The 27,857-nt window shown below is 35.0% G+C and overlaps 1 protein-coding gene across 1 annotated transcript in view; it reads left to right on the forward strand.

Annotated features, from left to right (window-relative positions):
* Positions 1 to 27,857, forward strand: part of IQCM (IQ motif containing M) — a gene marked incomplete at both ends in the record, with an annotated part of 204,548 nt that overhangs the window by 112,522 nt on the left and 64,169 nt on the right. The window contains 2 exon segments of the mRNA XM_084286067.1: positions 25,388 to 25,632; positions 27,006 to 27,150. Coding sequence (XP_084142193.1) covers positions 25,388 to 25,632; positions 27,006 to 27,150 — 390 coding nt within the window.

The raw sequence follows: 27,857 nt of genomic DNA on the forward strand, positions 1-27,857 counted from the left end.
TAGCAGAATACGAGGGGGAAGGTTGGAATTCATCTTTTGTCTAGGGGATGTTTTGTTTGTTTGTTTGGTTGGTTGGTTTTGATTTAGTTGTTGATTTGTTTTTAAGACGCGTATGCTCAACAAAGAGAACTTCAGATTCAGTACTTGAAGTTTTCTTTTAAGTAGCTGTAAATGGGACATTGTAATGGAAAAGCATTGACTGATTTTGATGGGAAGGGCTGGTAACAACATTCATTTTGCCCATTTTTGCAAAACCATGGCTAAAGATAGACTCACTGAATATATCAGCAGCACTCTTAGTAATGTGTGAGGTGTTTCAAGAAAGCCAGTTATTTTATACTTAGAAATGATGTGATTGGAACACCTGCAAGACCACCTAGTTTTTATGGTTGGACTTGCTCAATAAAGTAATACTGCATTCTCCACAGTGGTTCATCCTGGATAACAAAGCCTGGTTCAGGTCCTTCACCTTTCTGTTACTGAGTTAAAACAGTGTACTGCTTCCAAGTCACTGTTCATGTATATATAGCTGGTAGTTGATAGAAAAAAGAATCTCAGAAGCCATATATATCTAAATTTTTGCCAAACCTATATTTTCCACAAATAGATCCTCTATGAAAAAACATATTAACATTAGCACTTCTGAATGCACTGTTGAAAAATATCTTTTACAGGGAAAGTAATTTTTTCTTTTCTGGCTTAACAGATGACACTAATAAGAAATCTGCTTTCTGAATAAAAGACTTGGTACAATAAAGGCCAGAAGCTGAAAGGCCAAGTGTTGGATGGTACTGCATTATCTATGACAGCTGAACAGTTTTGAAAATCTGATCTTTAGAGCTGAAGGACTGCCAAAAGATGGAGGCCTTAGTATGTGACTTGGGCTCACTTCTAAACAGGATTTGTTGCAGAATCATACTGCATCCAAAGTTCACTCATTGTGAAAATATCTGCACCCTCTTTTTCCCCTTTAAAGGGACACTGGCTAGTTGCTGGGCTTCAGCAGCAGCATAAGTCTAGCTCTAATTCTCTTTTGTGTCACCATTTTAGATAATCTATAGTCAGTCACACCTAGGTAGAATGGAAAAAAAAAATCATTTTTCCAAGGCTGGGATTCAATTTGAGTCCTCAATATAAATGGGTTTTTAAGAAACAATCAAATTACTCCTGTCTGCTTCAGGCACATTTACCTAATTTTTTCTTATTGTATAAGAGAAATGACCAATTTTTCTGTCAAAAAAAAAAAAAAAAAAAAATAGTGTCAGATGAAGGTATGTGATCATTTTTAGATACCATTGTAACTGGCTTTTCAATTATGTGCTTCTAAAATGCTGGGGTTATTGGTAATTAACACTCGAACAAGTATAATTTCAAGCCATCTAGCACAATTTGTGGGTGTTATGTTTTATGATGGCTCACTTCCATCTTATAAGAGGGAATTTGGGAACCGGCTATTTTTCTTGCTTGATTCAACACAGTTAATGGTCATACATCTATCAGAAAAAAAAACACCTCACACTTGTTTAATAACATAAAGATACACAGCTGATGGGGCTTTTTCATGGAAAAGTGTGTGAAACATTGATTCATTTCATAAGGGAGACTGTTAGCTGGAAATAAGTTTTGAAGGAAGGAAAGGAGAAAACCCACCCATAGTGCTGCAAATAAAGAGTGCATTTTCAAATAGAGCTCAAATCATGAAATAAAAAGATAAGGAGATTTCACATTACAAGGCAGAACAATTTGACCTTTATGAAAGATATTCACATGATATATTGCTCAGGCCCTTTGATGTTTTGTTGATACAATCAAAGGCTTTTACGAGCAAATTAGAGGTAGCTTGATTTTGAGATGTTTGAAAAAATGAGATCAGTTTGCAGCAGTGATAAAATAGTCTTCTGCTCTCCTGACCAAGGCCATGGTTATTTGAACTACAGTCTTTATTCTTTCCTCTTTTTCTCCTGCCCTAGAGTTATTTCTTGTATTTCTGCATTACAGCTTAATAGAAAAGCTTCACTGATTGGAACAGGATTTGTTTTGGGGACTACAGCTTTGTATGTATTTCTAAAGGTTTTACAGGCAGTCTTTGAGTGCTGCTGTATTTTTAGTAGTCCTCTCACATGCCTATTACATACAGGGCTGAACAATAGTAATTACTGCACAAATACCAAGGTCCCAAAGTAGTAGCATTCACTTCAGTGAAGAGCTGCTGTGAAAGCACATTTCAAAAAGAACCCATGGTGACAAGAGAAGGGGAAGGAGGGAAGGAAAAATGCAGTTCAAAGATTTTTTTTCTGAGGGAACATAATTCATTCATATGTATACAAGATTCTTTTCCCTGTTTGCATTTTCAGTAAAATAAAATAGGCCCAAAGAAGTGCCTTGTGGGCACAAAGTGAGTTCATTAATGGAAGGGTTTATATGACTTAGGTAAAGAATGGTCATGAAATAGGGTATCACTGGGTGGTTGGAACTGAACTGGATTTGCTACACAAAGGGATGAAGGGGGAAGATTAGCTGGTAGGATCAGGACAGGGCGTTCAACAGAAGACCTACAAGGTGTAGCAGGAGAGATCTGAAGAAGTGCGAATGGAAACGGTATCTTTTCTGAACTGGAAGTTTTAGGGACATCTTCCATTAACGTCCCCATGACGATACAGTTTTAATGAAGGACCCCTAGGATATTAAGATGTGTGCTGAGATAAACTGTGTTTTGTTCATTGAAATTGTAAATCCAGTATTGCTTTGATGAAGCTGCCATTGTAGCAGCATAATATTTTCATCATCAGTAAGCACTAGTTTTATGCAATGGAAAACTCTATATTATTTTTATTTGCCAAAAAGCTTTTTTTTTTTTTTTTTTTTTTAATATATATATTTATTTTCTGTCACCTTCAAGTTGTAAAAAGTATTAGTGAAAAAAATAAAGAATGAGAAAAAGTCATGTTTCTTTTTCTCCCAAAATGTCAAGAAGCAAAGATGATAGGACATTTGTCAATGATTTTTCTCATTCTAACAATTCACATGTCATGCTTTCATGTGTTATGCACTCCAGACCTCAAACTTTTTTTTTCTAGACCTTTCTGTGTACATGTTATTCTGTGTACATATTCTCAAGCATCTAGAGACAGCTCCTGTTCCTGGTTCAGAAGACCAAATCATCACTGAACTCTGGAACTAGGTGGAAAAAAAAAAAGGTCAGTGGGATTTGCAACACCTTTCATTTTAAACAGGATTGCTCTGTAGATCTTCATCATCCCATGGTTAACTAATGAAGCAAAAGTCATCACACATGCACAGACATATGCACAACCTCATTTTCCCCCAAATTACAAAACCCTATTTGCAAATGCTATATAGGAATCCTAATTATAATTAGATTTCCTCTATTCAGATTGAAGACTCCATTCTTTTCCCTTGGGAGGTGTGGGTAAGCTAACAAAGCAGCTGAACTGGGTGAATAATGCTCTGATATTATAGACACTTGAAAGAAAACTCAGGATTTCTAGTACACAGAAATAAAGCTGATGAGACCATCATACGATATAAACACTTACTATTTTCCTTAACACAAGCAGGAAATGTGACTAAATTTCAGATGTATTCTTGAATTACTCTGGTTTTCTAAGCACATTTGAAATGTGTTGCTTGTAAACAAACCCATTCTCTGGGTTGGATAACTGGACAAACACATGCATTCTTGATTCTTCGAAGTAATAATTATTAATTCCTACTCTCATTCTTGATTCCAATGTTTAGGAAGAGTTTAAGGATGTATAATTTCAGCATATCTTCTTTTTTTTTTTTTTTTTTTTACCAAAATATAAAATGCAGTCTGAATTGCTTATGAATTGAAATATGCTTAGGAAAAAAAAAAATCTTTAGGTGAAAGTAAATTTATTATAATTCCAGTATGAGCCCACTCGGTTGCAATATATACCAGCTTTGCCACCAGACATTTTTATCAGTTTGTGTGAATCAGAGAGCACCATCATAGAAAGTTCAGTGTATTTTTATAGATGTTTATTTCAAATATTTCATGCATGCAGATGTTTTCAAAAGAAGCTGGCAAAAACGTTTTAAATAAAATGTGCAACAATGCAACTACCTTTCATAAACAAAACAAGGTTGTTCTGTTTGCTTGTTAAGTCAACTTTAGCAGTTCCTAGAAATGTCATTTATTAAATGTCAGGCTAATTACTTGTAATATCAACCCTGAAAAACAGACCTTTGAGAGTGCACTTTCAGAAGCTTTTTCTTCCTATTCACAGTCTGTCTGGTACATTTTTGGTGAGCAAATTGATGTTTTCGCAAAGATATTAAGCTATTTTCTAAATATGTATCTTTGTTTAGAATATAGAAGGATGTTTCATGATACTTTAATGAAAAGAAATGAATATATTCTTAATTTGAATAACCAGGTTTATAAAACCTTGGCTGTGGTATGCAACTGATGAATTCTACAAAATACCCTGTGTCTGGCAGGGACCAATACTTCTTCTGTGGGAAGAAGTGCTTGTTTTTTTTCTACATACTTGCCCTTGCTGCTGAACCTGACATGAAAAGTACAATTACTGCAAATTCAATAGCTATTTCTATACTGTGAATCATTACATCTTACATTGGCCACTTGGCACTGAAATTGTGTTACCAGTAGTAGCTGTGATATTAGAAAGAGTAACAGATCTGCTTTTGTTGAGGAAAAGAAGTTAGCAGAAAGAAAATAGTTTTCAGTGTTACTAGTGCTTTGTCTACAAGAACACGTCAATCAGTAAAAATGAAATGAAAGCTATCAATCAGTAGGAATATAAGAAATGTACTAAGAACCTCTGTACCATCTAGACTAAAAACATTTGTATTAGAAATTTCTTGCATTTGAATACTCTTAACAAGCTCTGAAGTATAAAGTATATTAAGTATAAATCCACAAGAGAAAATGAAGATGAGCCCTGTCATGGTGCATTAGTTAAATCCAGGTTACATAGATAACCATAAGATAAAAATGCAGCAATCCAAAGGAGTTTGCATAGGTTGAAAGTTGAAACTGGAAGTGGCAAAGGTTGAGACTTGGAGGTGAAAGAGCTTGGAGGTGAAAGAAGCAGTAATTTTTTAATTATGGTAGCTGCTGTACCTACATGGGGGCACAGGTAGTTCCCATTCTGTGAAGTTGTATTGTCCACATCAAAAAAAGGCAAGGAAATGTAATGTATTCAAAAAATAGACCAAAACTGGAGGCTAAGAAGTCAGACTTTTTGTTTAGGCATGTAAATATAAATAAATAAATAAATATATATATATATATATAAATAAAATGTTTGGATATGTAAAAATGAAGTCTGAGCCCTGAACATTTTAGGAAATCCTAAAATCCTATCAGGTTTTGATTATTCTATTGGTCTGCCTGGAAGTTGAGTTCTTAGATTGTTCAAAATCCAAGTAGACATCTGAGATTTTGTTTACTTTTACAGTTTGCCTCAAACAAATTATGTGTCAAGAAAAAAGTTAATTGGCAAGATTAAGTTCAAATTAAGTTTTGAAAACAAAAATAATTTGCAACAAAGAAATCTGTTAATACAATGCATGTTTAAATATTACAAATTTCTAATGTGATCTTGAATACATGTACTCTTATGTTACCTGAGAATTTAAAAGATAGCTTAACTTTACATTCATTCTGGAATATCTAGTGACTTTTTTGCTGCAATGAAGTTGTATTTAGTGATTCTTGTATATGTATGTAATCACTTACTGTATGTATTCACAAGTCCTACGAGGAGCGGCTGAGGGAGCTGGGCTTGTTCAGCCTGGAGAAGAGGAGGCTCAGGGGTGACCTTATCGCTCTCTATAGGTACCTCAAGGGAGGCTGTAGCGAGGTGGGGGTTGGCCTGTTCTCCCACGTGCCTGGTGACAGGACGAGGGGGAATGGGCTTAAGTTGAGCCAGGGGAGTTTTAGGTTAGATGTTAGGAAGAATTTCTTCACTGAAAGGGTTGTTAGACACTGGAACAGGCTGCCCAGGGAAGTGGTGGAGTCACCATCCCTGGAAGTCTTCAAAAGACGTTTAGATGTAGAGCTTAGGGATATGGTTTAGTGGAGGGCTGTTAGCGTTAGGTTGGAGGTTGGACTCGATGACCTTGAGGTCTCTTCCAACCTAGAAATTCTGTGATTCTGTGATTCTGTGATTCTGTATGCATAAATATTTATAAAACAATTTATATAAATACAAATATGTTTATATAAAATTGCATTACAACATCCTAATTCTGTTATGATGTCAGTCACCAGAGACATATAGAAAATACTTATTTTTTGTTGTAGAAACTTATTTAAATATAATGAACATTGTATTCTAGGCAGGGATTACAATCATGTATTTGGTGCTCTGATGAGCCCCAATCTTATTTGTGCTATCCTGTCAGTGTAAGAGATGTCAAAGTGGATATAAACTTCAATCTCATGCATTCTATGACTGAATTCATGGATAAAATTGAAATACTTTGAATTAATTCTCCAGCACCAATTCATTAAACTCGTGCCCCCTGCCCCCCATTTAAATTATACATATACTTAAACTATGAACTGCTAATTCTATCATCTAGCTAATAATTGCATGTAAGCACTATAGATTAAATCTGAGTGTCCCATTTAAAAAGGCATTAGCTAGCTGTGAGTTTTCATTAACTGCCTCTTCTTCCTTTCCAATGGACTTATTTTTGGATTGAAATACATCTAGTAACTGGGAAAAAAGTGCTTTTGGGAGAAGCTTCATTTAAACACTTCTTTTTTTCTCATCTGTTTATTGGATCACACAGATATATCTTTCACAGGATTCCTGTGACAATCTTTGACTTTAAAAAAGGTCTGTGGAGGTTAGAAGTGCTTGTCTGACCTTCCTGAAATGTTCTTTATGGGAAGGGACTAGATAAAAGTGCCTGAGATCAAAACGGGCCATGATCAAATTCAGAAGTGATATTAATTTGAGACCTGAGAAAACTCAGCATCAGAGAACCTGAGAAGGTATAAAGAACAGGAATTTATTTCTTTTTTAAACTGAATTATGACTTACTGGCCCCTGGAATTGCAAAGTGAATGGTGCTGAACGGTGGGAAAAAACAATCTAGCAGAGAGCTCCAGCCTGTTCCAGTCTCTGAACGTCTCTGCGTTCGGATATTTGCCTGCAGTCGTTACACAACTCCTTTATCTTTCTTGCCTAGCTACATGTATATCAGGCATTCTTCATGTATGACTTCATTTGGTAGACAAGGGATTAATGCAAACAGAGGCAACAGACAATGTTCTGTTGTATTTCCTAACTGATCAGGGTTTCTAGAAGTAGCTCAAATAACTGAATTTTGCAGTGGATTCCCTGAATTAGGCATTCATACAGAGAGTTAGAAGCCATAAAATCCATCCCATTGAACAAAAACCTGCTTAACCAAATATATAAAAGGTTGAAAAGAAAGAGATGTATCTTTAAATCCTGTTCTCTCTTGCAAGTAGAGGCTTAACATCATTTAGCTGCATGTTTTCTAACATTATGCTGTGCCTGCTCTATCAAATACAGAGATGAATTTGTGGTGTTTTTTAGAATGTAGTCTAAGAGGTCACTCTGTCCTAAATAACTTCGTAGTTAGAAAACTCATCTTTCCTGAGAGTAGCTGGGAGACTAGCTTCAGTTCCATGCAGAAATTCAAGCAATGTTAGAGAGAAGGCTGGATCTGGCTGGCAGTGGTGGCAGCTCCTAGGTTGGTGGAAGAGGTTATAGTAAGTATCTGACAGGAAAACAGATGAGCATGACCTGAGTCTTAAACATTGTATCACACCTATTTTTTGATGTAGTTATCATTCCCTAGTACTTTTGATCTTTTTTGATCAGTAAATCCATAACAGAATTACACAATTTCTGTTGGTTTAGGATAGAGGGCCAAGCTCTTGTACTCTCATGTGCTATTACATGTAAACATTGTGACCAGTAGAATAGAAGTAAGCATATTGTTTTGTTAAGGGCTAATATAAATGTCCTGGACTCGGCATTCCAAAAAAAAAAAAATGTGTGGCAGAAACAGAATTGTCCTTTTACAGTCCAAGGCCTGGACAAAATTGATCTGGAAATAGCTTCAGAGAAGGGGAATGTACTACCAAAAGGGGACAGTTAAACAGGTACATCTGTCTCAGGCATGCTGAGTAGTAAAGAAAAGATGGATCAGGAAGTTCCATCTTTGTGTGCTCCCTTCTTCCTAACAGAAAAATGAAAGGGATTTTTAAAACTAAAAACTAAAAAACAAACAAACAAACAAACAAACAAAATGGCAACAAAAAATAACACATACTTTTCACAAAACTGCAATTACTTTTTGAACTTGTTTCTTCGTGAAATTATTGATAGCAAAATGTAAACCAGCAAGAATAACTAGAGTCATTATGGATGATAACACTAAAATGTGCTAGTGACATTAAACTTCATGACTGAAGAGCTCGGCCAATCTAGAGAGAAGGGGGCTTCTGCTGATTGCAAATGTCTCTGTACCTGTTAACAGTTAGAGTTTTCTCAGAAGTGATGGAGTGTGCTATTTTTGGAGAATGAATTGTAGACAAGAAAGGCTGTTGATCCCTTCCAATATGGCAGCTCTGTTGTTATGTAGCTAACAAGCAAAACTGGCATAATTGAGATTTTTATTTCACTCACTAGCCAAATTTTTTCAGATTTTCTGAAATGGTCTCCTTTACTGCAAGAGATATAAAGCTTTTTTGATCTCCCTGGTGTTGCAGTGCACTCATTGAAGTCAAGGTTTTATGTTTTCAAAATGTAGAACAGAAAATTCTTTCACCCTGTCAGTTTCAAAATTATTGTGATATTTAAGCATGTTACCTTTAAAATTTGTGATATGTTATACAGAACATAACAATCACTATTACACATAATCACATGGAAGAACTGCTTACAGTTGTTCATTTGTACAAAGAGGTAAGATTTATTTTTAATTATTTTTGCGAACTTTAAATATTTTACAATGTAAGCTGGCAATTTGTGATTTTAACTTATGCATTCATTTTTCATTAAATGAAGTTGTATTGGAACCAGGAATTCAGTGTAGTTGAAACTGATAGGAAAGTAAAGTAGTGTGTGTGTACTTTACTATTCGGAACATTTTAAAGATATTAACACATGATAGTGAGAACTAAGTTGTGACTTGGCACAAGGCACACATATTATACCGGCTGTGGTTTAGTTGTAGTTAGATGGGAAATCAGCCTGGCTCTTTAAAATACCTTCAAAAAGCAGCCTTGTTCATGGTTTCAGCCCTGATCTGAAAAGAGACATCCAAATCAAGTAATTTTCAGGAGATGAAAGAACAGAACGTCTTGCAGCCAACATGCTTCAAGAGAGGAACAGGAAGCCATGCTGATTCTTTCCATGGTAAAGTGAATGGAATAATACAGAGCTGTTTTACACCTTTCTATGAAGGATATCTGGATAAAATGAGACTTTATTTTTCCTTTGAAAATACCAAAGGGACGGCATTAAAAGCTATGCAATGAGATGCAGACTTTGAGATTTTGCTAGTTTTGTTGTCATTGATCCAGGCAATGAGCCTGAAAATATTTGAAGTGTTTTACGGAAACTCCTGTCTGACCCCATCGGAAGCAAATGTCAATTCCAGTTCCGCAAGCTGAAACTACCAATTCAGTAGATAGAAAGTAAATAAATAATGTGAAGTAATTTGGATAAATGACATATTTTTCAAGACCATACTAATCTTCCCAACAGGCAAAGTATACCAGGACTGGAGAGGTGTGATTGTACCAAATCCTGAGAAGGAGCATGACCAAATGAGGCAAAAATGCATAAGAGTGAAGGGTAAGAAGGTATGTAAACTGACCAAGTATCAGTGAGATCAGCTCTATGTACATTAAAAATGAGAAACATTCTAGCAATAAACTTTTTTTTCTGCATAAGAGGTCTATAATATAGGTGGTGTTATTATCAAAATGGGAGAACAAATTTTATAGTTGGAGCAGTAGCCAAGATTTTGGACCCCAAAAATTCTTGTCTTACATTCGATTATTATATGTACAACACTCTACCAACTACTATGGACGAAGTGGTGCTTCACTGTCAGTGTACTTCAATATCATGAGTGGAATCTCTATGAATTCTGTCATTTATAGAACATACATGAGTATTGCATGTGTTATACAGGCCCTGCTACAGAGAACAGATCCCTGTTAAACTAAAAAAAACAGTAGTGTAAACTTCTGGAGTACGTAGACTTTTAAGTGCTAATAGTCACCAAGTATTAGATAACAACTGCTAATGTCAAAACTGAAATCAGTTGTGTAGATGTACCCTTTCTTTAAGAAGGGGGACTGATAGTTTGGTATTTAATTTTCAGAATTTGTACCATCATGGCATGGCTATCTCGTTTTGCCAGCTTGATTTTTACAATGTACTATCCAGAAGCATAAGCTTTTCTCCCAGTGGCCTAATAAAGCTGAAATTATTTGACCCAACTTCATGAAATGTTATGCAGTAACTGGATAGCTAAAATTACCATACCTCCACAGTAGTTTTAACAAATATTTCTTTAAAAGTATCAAACACTTCAAAGATAACTGATTCTCTTTTTTTTTTTTTTTTATATTATTATTATTACAAATGAAGTAAAGTCCAGAAAGAAATAGAAACATTTAACAAAACTTAAATACCACCACATTCCATATGGATTTGAGGTACAAAGATTAAATGTTAAATGTAATTTAAGGCAGCAAGCAGCTGTTGGAGGTAACTTCCCTACTTAAAATTTTCTATTTGGCCTTAGAAGTGAATAGATCCTACTACTTAAAACAATTGTAAATTCATTTTAGGCTCTCAAAAAACACTTGTGAAGACTAAAAGTCTTGAAAGAAACAAGAGTGAAAAGTTTCTTTTTTATTTTTTGTTGTTGTTTGTTCTGAAAAGGAAATTATCTATAATTAAAGAATAATGTAAAAGAAGAGAGAAGGCTTGATAGCTTAAATGGAGTCAGACAGGATTCTGGATCTTGGCAGTTGAAATTCTAGCACCTCTCCAACTGAGAGATGTTTTCACTAAAAGCATAATTATAGTTTCTTCTAAATGAGTCATCCTCAGATAAATACAGTTGGATAATTGTTCTCTGTATTCTTTGGAAAACACTATGAACCCAGGCTTTGTATAAACATAAACTTTTATTTCTTTACTGTAATTCAGTCCTGTTTGTAAATTGTCCTAAGACTCAGTTAATTCACAAAGAGAGTGACTTTGGACTGAGAAAGACATTTTCATCTGATAAAACCAGGGTCTACTTATTGCTGAAGGCAACCGTGCCATTTACATATATATTGAGCAGATTTTCACCTGGTTGGTTTATTCATTTATTTTTGCTCCCACTAATTCCATGGGAAAGCAGCTCTAGTCTCTTTTGGTGGATAGAAACTTCCAGTTTTCACCCTAAATTTAAGTATGCTGAGTTTGTACTGACTATATTGTGCCAACATTGTCATTTAGAGTTATAGCTCTTCTCCATCCTTGACTTGTCACGCCCACTCCTGCCTGAATCAATTGTGTCCACTGTCAGCCTTTGTCTCTCTGGGCTGAAAAAGGTCAAACTATTTCTTGCTTCCTCTCATCTGAGACACTCTTCATTGCCCTGATTATCTGAACAGCTATTTCTTCATACTTTATCCAGTCAGAATTCACCTTGCTTGAATGCTGAGTGACCACAGTGATACAGAATATAACATCCCACAGGGTAGCATGTGTTTCTATGCTTATTAAACATGTTATGGTTGTATTTTGGGGATTACTTGTTCTCCATCTAAAACTCTGTATTTTACAAGTTGCCTCTCAGAAGTTAACTGCAAATTGGTGCCTCATATGGTTTGAAAATTGTACTAGGAAGTTTGTTTTTCTAAAGATCTCTTGGATGATATTCATCAGTAAAGACAAGGAGACTAAAATTTAGTTTACATCTTGGGATAGACTTATTGAAGAGCGTGTGTTTTCGGAGACCTGTTTTGGTAATGGTTCATTAAATGTTTTGTAAATCAGTCAAAATGATGCAAGATTCCAGGGTCAGAAACAATGTCAGCATGTCTCTAGAGGTAATTCAATGAAACTACTGTATTCCTAAGTGTGTCGTGAATATGAATGGCATGTCCTAGGATGTCACATTTACTCTCTGGTACAAGCTTAGATTGATAGTGACTAAAAGCTAAATGAAATATATGCAAAATGATACTTGGTTACAAACATTGTAATGTTCAGCCTTAAAAGTGTTCTAAGAATTGCTATGTCTTAGGAATTTATGTTAAGATCATTTAAGCTACAAGAAATACGTTATCTGAAGAATCCTGTAGACGTATGAAATGATTAGTGAAGAAAACCTTGCTAGCTCATGATGAGTAAGCCTTTCTGAGGAAGCCTTTCTGAGGAAGAGTGAAAATTACACAATGTATTTAAATTGCTGTCCTTGTCTATTCAGAAGTATCCTGGTATGCAGTAAATTTCCAACTTTGAAGTCATAGAAAAATCTTGGCGAGTCTAGATACAAGAGGGTACCTTTTGCCTATAGAGGCACCTGATCTTTACATTTAAATTAGAATTGTGTTTTATACTTAGTTTCATTTTGTTATTTCTAATCTTGCATGAAAATTCCTCACCTGAAAATTCTTATTAAGTAGAGAGTTAGTTTCTTATTATTGTCTATTTGGTGTTGAGGATGAGATAAGACTGAAAGCTGTATCTCCATGGAAGGATTGAAAAGACTAAGTGTCATGAGTAGATGTTGCTGAGAAACTGTGTCCCAGGGAATTTAGGGAATCAGACTATCTCCTGCTACACTACAAACAATTGCATTAGAAACAGAGGCTGACTACTGCGTAGCACTTACTGAAAAATGCTCATTTCAGCAAGGGTAAGCTAGCATTTCCTCTGCAAGGAGCAATTTACAGAGAAATATACCCTGCCTTTAGGCAAATCCCAGAGCTCTCTAGTTGAAGTGTTTTCCCCCAGAAATGAGTTTCAAAGGCATTTTTTGTCAAGAAGAATTTCTCAGGCCTTGAATATCTGCTGTAGGGAGAAAAGGAGAAAAACAGAAATGCTAACTCACTATTGAAACCAAGTATGCAAGGGAGTTTTTTGGGTAAGCTGAAGTTGAAAATCGCTGTGCTGATTCATTCAGGGCATTCTATTTTATAGGAGAGTCTGGCATCCTGAGTGAATGCCCTTGCCACTGCATTGAATCTCTTGATTTTGTTTTGCAACAGAACAAAACTAAGCTTTAAAATCTTGAAATGTCATGTAATGTTATGAGTGAGCCTGCAGTGAATACATTATCCAAAGACAGGACAGTGCTTTATTTGCATAGATAACGTGGCTAAACTATCTTCTCCAAAGAGTCACTGAGCTTAGACCTGTATTGCCAATGCAGTTAGGTTGTTTTCACAACTGATTCTGAGGCACGTTCTTTCAATTATTTTTAAAATCGGTTCAACTTTCTATTTACAATACCCATGTTTTTGGTAGGTGAGTTGCTATGTATACCGTTGCCTCATGGCTCTTTCATTTGATAAAAGCCAGCTGTACAGTCTAATCTAGCAAGATGAAAAACTAGCCTGGATCAAAATACAGACAAGTGGGGAAGAAGGAGTAGAAAGCTTGTCATGCGCAGACATCTTTGTTAATGAACATTTCACATGAAAGAAAATAGTCTTTCAGAATATTTCTATGTCTGATTTTATTTTATTCAATGAGAAAAGACAACAGAGATTACTATAGCATGTGAATCTGGATAAAACAGGGAGTGTGCTTAGAAAGTGCCCACAGCTCTGCTTATGTCTACACACAAGCGTTTATTGTTTCTTTAGAATGGCTTTCATGTATTCTCTGAAAAATTATCCAAAACAAAAAAAATAAGAGTAGTTCATTAAACTTTTAAATATGCTTAATAAAATCTTTCCCCAAAAGGCACATGAGGAACAGTGGGTTATAGACAAGGTGTTACCTTATCAGAATCATTATTTTTAATTACTGATTTGTTTTCTTTAGGAGGAGATAGGATATAGTGGTGGTATTTTAAGAGCTGAGATAGCTTAGTTGCAATTTGCACTTTACTAGGGTTTTGTACTTGACCTAAAATAGGAGACAGTTATTTAAATCTAAAGCTCTTTCAAAGCTAGCTGCGAATTAACCATTCCTTCATTAGGGTTCAAAGCTGACAAAGAGTTCTACTGTTTATCATGCGAAGTGTTTCTATGGTTGAAATTCACCAGTTTAGACAGAATACCATAATAATCTGAATTGAACAAAATATGAAATATCCATTTCCACTCTATCATCTCTGATTCACAATAGAATGATCAGCTTCTATTCTTCCTGTTGATGAATGATGCCAGCTTTAACGTTCCTTCATGCAACTGTAGGTGTTTTTCCTGTGCTACCTTGTAGGCTTAGCAGAAACTCTTTGTAGATGGTTGAAAACAACCTCCTTAATGCACTTTCTTTTCATACTTAAGGTTAAGCTTTACCACGCTGTCTGTTCAAGTTCCTGATGTACTGTGACAATTCTGTATCATGCCAACCAAAATCAATTCACTATTTCCTCATGTTACATTGTTACTTCATCCATCTGATCCATCTGTATTCTACTGTTGCCTCTTCCTTTTTTTTTTTTTTTTTTTTTTTTTTTTTAATGCAATTTGAAATTACCTGGGTTAGTGATTGTCCTCTACTTATTGTATTTAAGCAGTGTCCATCACCATCTTGGGGCCCTGGGACCGAGACTAAGTTCATGAGTTTCTGTGGCATGGTGCCACTAGCTGTAATAGACAAGGTGGATTTTGTTCCTGGTTTCAACCTAGCCACCTCTTCCAGTGCTTTATATGCCACCCTTCATTCAATTTCTACTGGGATGCAGTGATCTGTATTCTAATTGCAGATTTTTCCTTTTTTTTTTTTTCTTTCTTAATTTTAGGACATAAGTCTTAAGTCTTTTGAGTCATCAGAGTCCTTCATTGCATCTTCTCCCGAGTTCCAGATATTCTGGAAACGTTAAAGGTTTTAATATGATATTTTGAATAATTCTTTCATTCCTTTTGCAGATTAATGCAATTATTATATCCACGTATATCCTGTTTTACTGAGGAAAACTTGAAGTTTTCACAAATAGATCTTGATCCCCATACAAAACAGGAAGCAGAGTAGTAGAGCTAGAATCAAATAAATTAGTTGGCTACCCCAATTCTGGAGTAGCTTTCTATGCAGACATTATTCTTAAATAAAAGTTACTTTTATTCCAGAATAATTATTCTGCTCACAAAACAGCATCGGCTCTGAGACAAAGCTGAGACTTCTAACACTTTGTAAGTTTATCTCTGAATTCCTGCTGTGCAGATGGCACAGTGGGCTGGGGAGCAGCAGGACTGGGAAGCAATAGAGAAGTTGGCAGGTTGGTGAAGAAGATAACAGGTGGCTTGTGAAGTGGAAGCAAGGTCTTTATTGCAGGCCACCCTTGTCTCAGGCAGAATAAAACTTTGAATTCAAGGGGGGGGAGGCAGCCTCAGATGAAAGCATACACAACATGCTGGACCTCATACTGGAGACTTCAAAGATATTTTCAGAAGTAAAGGAAATGAACTGTGAACTTTCGGATGGCTCCAGGTAGAATCCAGGTAGAAATGGGAAATCTAGAGAAAGTAATGGCTGTTCGAAGGGTGACTAAACACTGAGATGGTGGACCAGCACAAATAGAGGGCTGTGGAAGAAAAACACTATGTAAGGTCTTCAGATGAGACAGGCGCTTTTTTTTTTTTTTTTTTTTTTTTTTTTTTTTTTTTTTTTCCCCTCTCAGCAACCTTATCAGAGTACAGATTGCTGTAACAGCCAATTAAATTCCTTTTGCAAGTGGGAGGCAGGAGGCTGAACTCAATTGGCAAGTGGCTCATCATAGTGTGAAGTGGGAACAGCTCATTCTGAGTCAAACACATGCTTCACTGCACTGTCTTATGTGGAAGATTCTGAGAAGATAAAACCATTTGACTCCTTTGTTATAGCAGTGTATCAAATATAATGGTGAGTGCAGATTGTAAAGAAAACCTTTGTGTGTATTTCGTGTCTCCCACTTTTCAGGGGTTAGTGATATGATTTTCCTTATTGTTAAAAGGGAACATACTTCAAGTTATGTGGCCAACTTACTTTAAGAAAGTAATGTAAGATATATCTTACTTTAAAAAGAAATTACGGTGAAAAATTTTTTTCTCTCTGCTGTATAAAACCTTGTAGGTAGCAGTCTGCTGATCAAAATGTTCATTTTGAAATGAACAGTCTTTACAGATGTTTGATACTTGTTTTATGAATATCAGATATACTTAGAGATATGTTCCTGGCAAATCCTGATCACATGCATAGTAATATATTAATTTTCATTGTCAGCTCATAATCCTTACCACATACTGATAAGCACAGCTGGAGGACCCAAGAAAACCTTGGATAATGACTTGATAGCATTTCGTAAATCTATTGTTAATTGTTAAGATACATTCGAAGCAACTTAAAACATCATCAAGCATCTATCTTGCACTGAATTCATACATTTATAGTATGAATAGAAATGTGCAAAGTTGCTTACTTTAGTGTTGGACCTTTGCCCAGAATTTAGTTTTTGGAGATCGGCTCTTGAGGTCTTATGCAGATAGTATGCTTATTGCACTTCTGTGTCCACCCTTTTCTCATGTTTTCTCCCAGGCAGCTGGTGTTAATGCTTAGATTGTATAAAATTATCTAGTCATATCTCAATTGTACAAGAAGTGTAGTTTCATCTTCATATTAAATCCTAGCAGGTGACTTTTTTAGGCATTGGCATGGCATTAGACCACATGAACTAAAAGGTAGACTGCCTTTCAGCATATGCCTTATATCCCAGACAGTGTTTCCAAATGAATGAATGGGGGTGATAAAATCAGGCATTTTATCTCCCACTTTAGGTCTTGGAGGAGCAATTTCAGGACTCAAATTCCTAGATGAAAAACAGAAGACCAAAATACAGCAAACTAGTATGAAATCAAACCAGACAAGGCTGCTCAGTGATAACAGAGAATGTCTTAAATAAATTACCAAGGAACCATACACCTATAAAATGAGGTGTTAAATAAGGCTATTCCTGAGCATGCACATGCATTTTAGCTCTCTCAGCAGATAACATTTAATTGGTGGCTAATAATCCAAAAACATACAAAGTGAGAAGAGCCAGGCCCTCTGATTACGATAGCAATTGCTTGAAGTGTAGTACCCTCATAAGAAGAATGTTTTTTCTTTAACATTTGGATAACCCATACCTCACTGATTGAAATCAGTAATACAAGTCAGTACAGTAACTTGCAACCTTTAAAACCTGCACTCTGATTAAAAAATGATAATCAGTGTCTAGCATTTAGGCTCTGTGGGTAGATTTGCTAAATATCATTCCTGAAATAGTGGTGTAGATATACTAAATGCATTGCCAATGTTAATCTAGCACATACTACTTATGATTTTTCAAAAAAAAATTTATTTTGTTATTTGCTCATCAAAACATTCTGGTGACTGAAAAAGTAATGAAAATGTTTGGTGGAAGAAATTACTATATATATGTATACCTAAATGTGCTCTAAATTTTGCATTTTCACACAGGCAAGAACTTGGAATCATTGTGGTTAGTTCTCTGAAATTGTAAACTTGGCACCAAATGGAGCACAAAATATAACAGAAGGTTGGGTATAGTAAGAAAAATAATTCAGGGGTGAACACATCATGTCTGTGTACCTTGAGAAAGGTGGCAGTGTGCAGAGGGGCTACAGTAGGGAGTTAGTGACTGAAATCAAGCACAACAGGTCAGAAGAATAATCAGTAGAAGCGTCATTCCAAAAACTGGGAGCTGAGCCAAAATATTAGGAAGTCCATAGAGCAAGGTAGGACCTAAGGTGGTAGATAATAGGCAAAGCTAGTATACATTTGAATATCAGACTTTGGTTTCAGTAAATGGGACTAGGGTCTATGATATAGCCAAAAACGTACGGAATGGTAACATGCAACCAATAGGACTTGTCCACGAGGTGGATAGGAGCAAAATACTTGTCAGGCATGCAGTCTTTCCTTTAGCTGGTCAAATATGCCTGGTCTTTAATTGACGGGAAGTCTCCTGAGACCAGCTGTAGCACTGATAACCTAGCTGGAATTTACTAAGGATGTGAAAGTGCCCATGTAGCTGGCTAGTAATCAACACATAGTTCTCAACTACATCCATAGTATACATGTATCTTAAATATCACATGCCATTCAGACCATTCAAAAAAGATAGAGTCTAGAAGGTAGTGTGTGGAATTGCCAGATGTGTGGAATAGTTTCTTTTATAAGACAGACAAAATAAATCGGGATTCATAAGGATAGAAAATGTATCATGCTGTATTTACTGATGATGAATATGATATACCATTTTACCATCCATTGATTCAGTATCATAAGATCTAGGTAACTGAGCAGCAATACGATCTTGAAAGTGGGGGTAAGGCTAATAAAGAATATTGATATTTATTATTTCTGTAGCTCAAGTACTAGAGGGACATGATTAAATTAGCAGGTAGTAAATTTAAAACAAAAATCCAAGTCTTTTTCATATAATGCAAAATTAAATTATGGCTCTGTTAGTCACAGGTGTTGCGAAGTCTGAAAATATATAGGGGATCGAAAAGGGGATTAGGCAATTTGATGTCTGATTAGTTATTCAGTAGCTATTAAACACAAGGGTAGAGATGCTGCCTGTAGTTCGGTTACTAAGCTGCCAATGACCAGAAGTCTGTAATGGAGACAAATCACTCCAAATGTATGGTGTTTCTTACACCTGTCTAGATTCCTTTGCTGGCTATTGTCAGGGAGAGCACACTGGAATGGGTGCTTTTTTCAGTGTAATGCCAGATACATGTTTTTTATGATGCTTCATTCATAACTGTACTCCAGGAACACAAGAATTAAAATATGTATGGGAAAAGCCATATTTCATACTAGGGGAGGACAGTTGAGGTGGCTAAAGTTATATGTTTCCATTACATTCTGTTTTTTCTTTCCTCTCAGTCTTTTACCAGATTATGTGTCCTTTTAAAGAGTTAGCCTGATCAGAAATGCAGTACAACAAAAGCCAACCAACCTGATCTACGCAAGTGGCTCTAAGAGGAAAAATATGATACCAAATATTAGTCTTCTGTGTTTTCATAATGAATGCATTGCTAGATTAATAATCAAAAGTAGCTGGACAGGGAGCAGTCCTGAAGGAGATGGAATTGGGAAAACAAAATTTACACTTTCTGAAGCTGTACATCTGAGCTTAAAGGAAGGTATTGCTAGGTTTATCCCTAACATAACACATAGGTTGGATTAATTTCTTTGAACTTTTAATTTTGCTCAATAAAGCAGCAAGTCCTATCTAAATTGTGAACCTTTTAAAGTATATGTACAATTCTTGAATTATATGGCAGTTGTGAGCTGTCTTAAATTTTAAATATCATCTAATTCACTAGATCTTTCTTTTTTCTTTCCAGATAGACTTCCCAGTCTACAAGAAGAAAAGTGCTGCATCAGGTGCTAAGTCAGAAAGGAGAGAAAATTGTCAGAAATTCAGTCAGAAAGTCAGAAATTTGAGGTGCTTTTTTTCTTATTCATCTTTTGTAAAAAAATGACAGCAGATGAAACTGATTTATTTTAATGTTTTTCTTTTTGAAATTAATGTAGAAACTGAGAAAGGCATTGGAAAGCATGAATGGGCCTTAGCCATGCATTTAATTTTTTTTCCAAATAGAATCTAAAGATTTTCAATGGCATTAAGTTACAAAACTTCAGAATGGTGTTTCTGGGTCTGATTTGTATGATCTGAGGAACCAGATCCATTTGTTTGATGTGTATTGAAACCTCCTACTAACATCATCATGGCCTCAGAAAACTAGGCAAATTTAAAATTTGAAAATTTTAAGTTTGCCTAGTATCAGGCCCTGAGACCAACTAAATTGGGCTCTCTGAAGTTAATAACTGTCTTCAGCTGGAAGTTAAAGCTGTTGTTGTGCTTGTCATTAGGGCTTCTATTTATGACTCCATGTTGCTTCTCTGTCATATTTTGTCTTCTATGAACATCCTGAGTGAATAATTTAGGATGTGTCTTTGAGTTTAAGCAGTGTTTCATCATCTTCTTAATTTATGTCTGCATGAATTCTAATTAGCTGGTCATCAAAATTCTACTCAGCCATACATTGATTATGTATATGCGTATCTTCAGATTTTATTTGTATAGTGATAATTTCTGGATTGAGAACATACTGACACTTATGAGTAATCACTGGGCTCCAGTTCAGCACTCCATCTGTATTCAGCAAAACACTTAAGCATACGCTTAATTTTGACTTTAGCTCAGGTAAGCATGCCTCCATCCCAATTCAGCATAGCGTTTTAAGTACGTGCCTAACTTTAGGCATATCCTTAAGTCCCACTAAAGCTAAAATCAAACACACCCTTAAGTGTTTCATGAATATGTATAACTGCTGAAATTGGTTCGATGAGATGAACTCTGTCGGCCATTAAGTAACAAGAAATGCCTGGCCATGATTTCATTACTGTCCTAAAGGCAGGGAAAATATAACAGAGAACAATTTATTTGTGCCTCAAAATTGTAAAAGCTAAGCTGTGTACTGTTGAAGATAAAATATTTTATAAACTCTTCCTATCCATTAAAGAATACTATCAGGAAGAAATCAAGATTCCATTCTCAATGTTTCATTAGGTTCTGAATGTTCAATAATGTTTTGTTTCATTCTTGAAAAACATTTCAGATAATGTATCTAAATGTGTTTGAAATTACAAATGAGAATGAGAGGACAACTGGTTGCAGAAACAAAGAAAATGAGTAAACTGTATACAGGTGTTGAGGATGTTACAGCTTATAGCACGTTTCTTAAAATTTTGTTTTATTTTCGATCCTGACGTGCTTGATTCACATCACCAGTCTTTGTTTCAATTCCTTTTTGCTTTTGCTGCTTCAACCTCTACAGTCCTTCTGCACTATTTATGTGAAAAGCTCTTTGCATTTTTTATTTCAGATCCTCTCCTATTGCAGTTCATGAAGTCTTTCAACAGTAGGCTGTTAATCCTTTGCAGATTAATATGATTTCAGTGATAATCCTTTCATTTGTTGAATTTTAAGACATATAATCATTAAAGAAAGTGCTTGACAGATTTTCCATTAGAGAAGTACAAAGCAGGTGGTATGTCTTTAATGTATGTCGGTAGCACTTTATGTTGCTCATTTATAAAATTAAATTTGCAGATAAAGCAAAGAAGTCTAGGGTTAGTTACTGCTCTTTTCCCTTTGATATTACATTTGAAATCCAATTAAGGAAAAAGTTATTCAGGGGGTTTCAGACCAAGCAGTGTTAGAATATCTGGTTGAAAACTTTTTTCACATCTCCATTGTTACATTTCTTCTGGAATAAGGGTCAGCTTGGGTTCTACCCTAACACGGTAAAGCATTGAGTTATTATGTGGAGAAAGGGCAGGATATAATCTAAGACGTGAGATTTACCTTCAGGTAGGCTGTAGGATGTAAATAGTATACAGGAGTCATTCCAGCTCTTTGTACGAGGCTTATTCAGACCTTCATTTAAGTTAAATATATGACTGAAATACTATTCCCTAGATTGAACTGAAGGCTTGAGTTATCTCACAATAATGGCACACACAAATCTCTTGCTATTAGAGTTTTTGGTTTTCTGTTATTTCCAGCTCACTCTCCATGACAGTACTTCTCATCCAATACTTTACCCTCTTTTTTTCTTCTCTTTTTCCTCCTGATATTTCCCATATTGACCTATTTCTTATTTTTCTGCTCTTTTATGCAAACTGATGAAAAAATAGGCAGGAAGAGAAGGCATAGATATTAAAATATTATGATACTGAGTACTCTTTTAAGACACTTTTAAGTTTTATTTAAGATCTCAGAAGCAATGCTTCAGGGTTAATATACAAACAGCAGAAATGTTCTTTTTTATTGTTTTTAGCCACAGATTAAAAAACAACAACAAACAAAAAACCTCTGCAAACATTTAAAGTTTATTAAAACCTCTGTTTAAATAAATAGATAACAGGTGTGGCCTATCGTTACTAGGCTGAATTTTTTGCTTTTATATACTGAAAATGCATAGATGTTTTATGCAGGAAGGAAAGGAAGCAGACACCGCAAGTCTTTAGGAAAATCAGGTCCTGAACTTGGCAAACCTTTAGCTGATTTTGTCACATATTTGCAGCTTTAATATGATTTGGCCTTTGCAACAGCCAAAATAAGTGTCCTTTAATCACTTCCAACCTATTAACAGATGGGCAAACAGCTTTTATAAATGGGGCATACAAAATACTCCAATATCAGCCAAAACTAATTAGTAACAATATCTGAAATGCAATTTATAAGTGATGGAATATATATTAATGCAGATAAACTGATGGTTTGATAGAAATTCCTTTTCAAACATTATGTCTGGTATTTGTTCTGCTCTGTTATGTTCTAAATATTCAAAAAAAAAAAAAGAAAAACACTTTTTTCTGTCTAGCTATTTTCTTCTGTTAAAACATCTTGTTTAAAGGTAGCGCAACTGATAGAAATCACATTAAGCAAGAGGTAGTTTAGTACGTGTTTTTTTTTTTTTGTGGTATATTAGAGAAAGGACAGTGTAACTTGAACACAACATTAAAAGAAGTTAATCTTTAAGAACAGCCCAAAGTACTGATATAAGACATTATTTATCCACCAGTGCCAGATCATATTAAATATATCTTTACACTGCAGTATTAATCAGCATATGTAAATTGCATGAAATTAAATTGCGAGATTATAGAAAAATTGCCACATGCATAATTCAGTAGGAAGAGCCATTCAATGCATTGCCATCAGATCTATGGCATGAATTTGATTTTACAAAGACATCTGTAGTGCAGACAGCTGCTGTACCTAAGTGAGGATTTGATTGTACACTCAATATTTCAAAGAAGCACTTGTCCATATCTTCTGTATAATTTTTGTTATCCTGGCTCTAAAAAAGAATGTAAGTGGTTGCAAACTCAGAATTGTTCTGAAACATGTTTTCATAAAAAAGAAGTAATTCAAAACTTGCTGGTTTTAGGAAAATTTTCCTTTCACCCGAGTGCCCTGTCTTTCACAAACAACCTACCTCTCCATCTCAATTGATGCAGTGATTTGGGGGTCTTCCTTGGAAAGTCAAACTATATCTAGAATACTAACAAATTTGAAGACAATGTTAAGAAAACTTTTCAAATCTTTCTTCCTGTAAGGTAACACAAAGGGACCTGCTGTCTCACTTTCATAATTGCCTCTGATAATCTTTTTCTCAACTTTTGGAGAAAAGGAGCAATAGAAGTAGTGTGTACATTCTATATGCCCATGTTTCTCATAAGTCAGGTAGTTCTCTTCTTGTCCATCCAACATAATGATATTCCATGGTCTTTGAAGACAGTGGATCTCATCAGCCCAGTACTGTAACCTTTGGATAGCCTCATGCTCAGCATATTCAGGTGTTTCAGAGTAGATAGTCATCACCTGCAAACTGGCTAGACCTGTCTAGAAATGGCTCTGGAGACAAGTTCACTCAAGGCATCCCTGCAACTAAGGAAACTGTAATTTCTTTGAAACCGTAACAGCAAATTAAAATGCTGTTCTCTGATAGAATCTCCGAGGAGAAAAATGAATGAATAACCTTTGCTGGAATGGAGCTGAATTAAGCCAGTAGAGGGGTGAATTCTTTCTTTAGTGCAGAAGATTTGGAGGTTGTATAATGTTATAAGTGAGAGGTGAGATTGTGGTCCCAAACTGAGAAGTCATATGAAATACCTGAAAGTTTTTTTAGCCAGTAGAGAGATCAAGATCGATGGGACAGATTTGTCTTTGTGGCACAATCTGGAATGATGAATAAGTGCAAATGATATTTTTTAATTATAAGAAGATGGTCTGATGAGAAATCCTGCAGGCTCTTGGCTAGAAGGAGAAAATACTACAGAATACCAGAAAATAACCAGTTTAGAATTCATTGTAAGTTCCAAAACAACTGATCATAACCTCAAAATAATGAAACCAAGACAAAAGAAAAAAAAAGGAAAATACAAGTTTTTTGAGAAATGCTCTGATCTCCATTTCTCACGCATTTTTATCTGACTAGCACCTTGCTTAATTAAGACCAGACATCAAAAAACGTTTTTCTCTCAAATGATATTTGAAGCAGATTGGTTTAGTCTTAGCACAATCTGGATGTAGTAAGTAAAATTGCAACTGACTCTACAGCACATAGCTACTTATGACCTTAACTATAAAATGACTATTTCTATTCATAATTGCACCTTCAGAAAAAAAAAAAACAAAAAACAAAAAAACAAAACAAAACAAAACAAAAAACCTCTAGATGTGGTATATAATAAATTCTTCAGCTATATTTTAGTTTACATTTCTGCCAGTTACACAGCTTGGAATGCAAAATCTAATGACTTGATTAACCACCACGAATTGTTTTGACCATTCCATTGGACATAGTCAAGTAGGAGAACTGTAGAGGTGAGACATTGGAGAATTCCTTGTTCTTTATCAAGACAAAATTGAGAGATTTTATTGTTTTAAAATTATTAATTTTACTGTAGTAAATACCTCTACAATTCATATTATTGGATATCTTGGCTTTTCTGCTGTTTCTACTCTCCTGTTTTGAACGGAAAATCTCCAATACAGCCTGTCTAGGTATGTTCTTTTAAAAAGGATTGACTTAAACACATTTATCTGTTCTTGTAAAATTTATTTTTTGTTTGTTTTTAACTGGAAATTAATATAGAAGACACATTTAAATGTTTCAGTGTGCCTATCTACTAGATATTATCTCAATGGTAAGAAACATGTATACATATAACATAAGTCATTTTTTAGTCTGACAAATTCATTACTTAAAAAAATGTTTTTCACAGTCAGTATGACTTTTTACATCCTCCTTTCTGTAAAAGTCAAAGTAGACATAAAAAAAATAAGCTATATGGTTGGTTGGGAATCCAAAATATTAAGATAATATTATTTAAAATAATAGCTTAATCCTTATAGTTTAGAAAGTCATGGGAATTGTGGAGATCTACACATCTGTACAAAACATTTGTCAAGCAGATTTGGATGCTAATTCTGTAAATGTAGTTAGTAAATGACCAGCAGTTCCTTTTCAATCTTTTCAAGCTGTTCCTGTAAGTGAAATGATTCTACATGATTCTGTACTTATTTTAGGTGAAAATTACAATTTGTCTACTAACATTTTGATTCATAGTTCAAGCAATTCTCTATGAAACTGAAAAACAAATCTTCTGTACTTTAATTTCTAGTGACAAACGCCTTTCTCTTCAAACCCACATGAAGGAAAAGAAAAATGTAACTCACCTGGAAGACTTTGGAGCTTTTTGTGATTGTACAAAGGATCCTGGCAGCAGAGAAGTACTTAAAGCAGTCATTTGCATTCAGAGATATGTGAGAGGGTGGCTTGTACGCAGGGCATTCAAGAGGCTAAAAATTAAGGTAATGTCTTGGTTGTTTAATCCACATACCGCTTGCATTTTAGTAGTGTAAGATTTCTTGATTATTAATATTTAGCTGTGGAAAACAAAACAAAACACATGCTGAGCTAGTCTGTATGCCATCTCTGTAGTGCACCTTCAAGGTCAGAGACAATTCAATGATACTGCTCTGCTGGGACCTGTTTCCATCACTTAATTGTAGGAAGGCTCTCATTTTTAGAAAAGAATGTCCTTTGCGATGTGTGATCCCTTTACCTTCTAATAGTCTTGGTGTATATGCATATTGTATTGTTAATTCTGGGGCCTGCAGATGAGGTAGAGAAACAGGCTTTAGCTAACAGACTGCTTATTGCACCCTTCTCCCACTCTCTTTTAAGCTTAAGTTACTGAAGAAAATAAAAAAAAAAACAAAAAACAAAAAACACAACATGGATTCTATAGTATAAATACTGTTTTTCATATTTGTCATCTCATGTTGCTAAATGAAATGCCAGTTTCTAAGTAATGGTATACCAAAATGCCATAATACGCACTTCTGCTTTCAATCTCGGAGTTTATACCAACTTAAAAGAGCTTATGCATATTGAAGGCTGGCTGCTAATGGAGGCTGCATAACTTCAGTTAAGATATCATTTTTTAGTGATTTCTAAGCCTTCTATCTAAGGAGTAAACCCTAAGAAAACTTGTAACTAATTCAAATAAGTGGGTCAAATAGGAACTGAGACATCCATTAAACTATCTATTTTATTAGTTTTCCAGAATCCTAAAATAGGGTAGTAAAAATCAGGTCATATTATTTGGTAATCATCAACCTTTAAAAATATTCCTTCACTTTATATATTGGAAGAGAGGGAGATTAATGATGAGGTGAAACTGCATTTCTTGATATCTACTCCTGGGCTGTAGGAAACAAATCCTACGATTTTCCTCCCATGACATACTTTTAATCAAAAAATGGATGTTGAACACAAAGTTTCTCACCTTGCCAAGTTTCACTGTTCCACTTTTCCTCTACTGAGATACAAAATCTTGTCTTTCCTCCCAGATTCTGATTGTGTGCAGATAGTATTTTCCATCTCATACAATTTGTGATCTACTTCTGTAATTTGGAATAAAATGTGTTTATCTAAAAATAGTTCTATCCAATAGTTTTATCTAGTCATCTCTGGAAAGAATCATCCCTTATCAAAACTATGGAGTAGTTGTTTTTACATATCTGTCCACTTATGTTTACAGCGATGCAATTTATTCTTGCTTTTATTTAAGATTTTCTTGTACACTGAATACCTTTCAGTTCTAACTCCTCATCTGTTTTTTAGTCACCTTTCACTTGTTTCTTACAGTAATAAAAGTGAAATATATCTGTAATTACAGTCAGCAAGTCATGGGCCATCCTTACTAGCAGTTGTAAGGTACTATCGTAAAATGATGGCACGCATTAAACATCGAGCTGGTGTTTTGGATCTGTCTACACCACTTCATTATTTTGAATTAGAGGAGTGGATGGACAAGAAAAAATGTAAGTCATGCCATTTTTGTACGCAATTTCTTCTGTTTTAATTTCAGTGGTTTGTCTACTAAGTAATATTCCAAGTCTGCAACACAGTTATTTTAAAATGACTTTTGGTGCAAGGCAGATTTGATGTCTCCATATGTGCAACTGCAGTTCTACAGTGTTGTACCAATTGTCGGATTTAGCATGAATAAAAAGATTCTTCTGGTCACTTGATAAAGAAAGTAATTATAAACTGTTATCATTAACTGTTTTAACTCTTGTGTGCTGCACATTGTGATTGTGTCATCATGTTGTGGGTGCTTGACTATTAATTGTCAAGTGTCATGAAAAGTCAGGAAGGAGGAATCTAATGAAATGGTAGATAAGGAAGTGCAAAACTAAGTATCATCGTAATTACCTTAACACTTTATCCTTTTCAGTCATTATGGCAGTGATTTTTTTTATCTAGTATTATTGTTCTTTTTTTAAACAATTCCTCCCCCCCCCCCCCAAAAAAAAAAAAAAAAAAAAAGGATAGCGCTCATATCTCCCACAAAGAAATAAATCATTTGTATGTTTAGAAAGCCTCTTAAAAGAAGATCCCTTTGCAGATTTTGTGAGCGATCCATGTATTAGAAATTTTATTAATGAAACTAGTTTTTACACTTGCTTTTGTTTCCTCTTTTTGATGGCTGACTGTACAGTCAAGCAAGTGTGGTAGAAAGCATGGT

Source organism: Netta rufina, assembly GCF_964035555.1.
Source record: "Netta rufina genome assembly, chromosome: 4".
NCBI classification, from domain to species: Eukaryota; Metazoa; Chordata; class Aves; order Anseriformes; family Anatidae; genus Netta; species Netta rufina.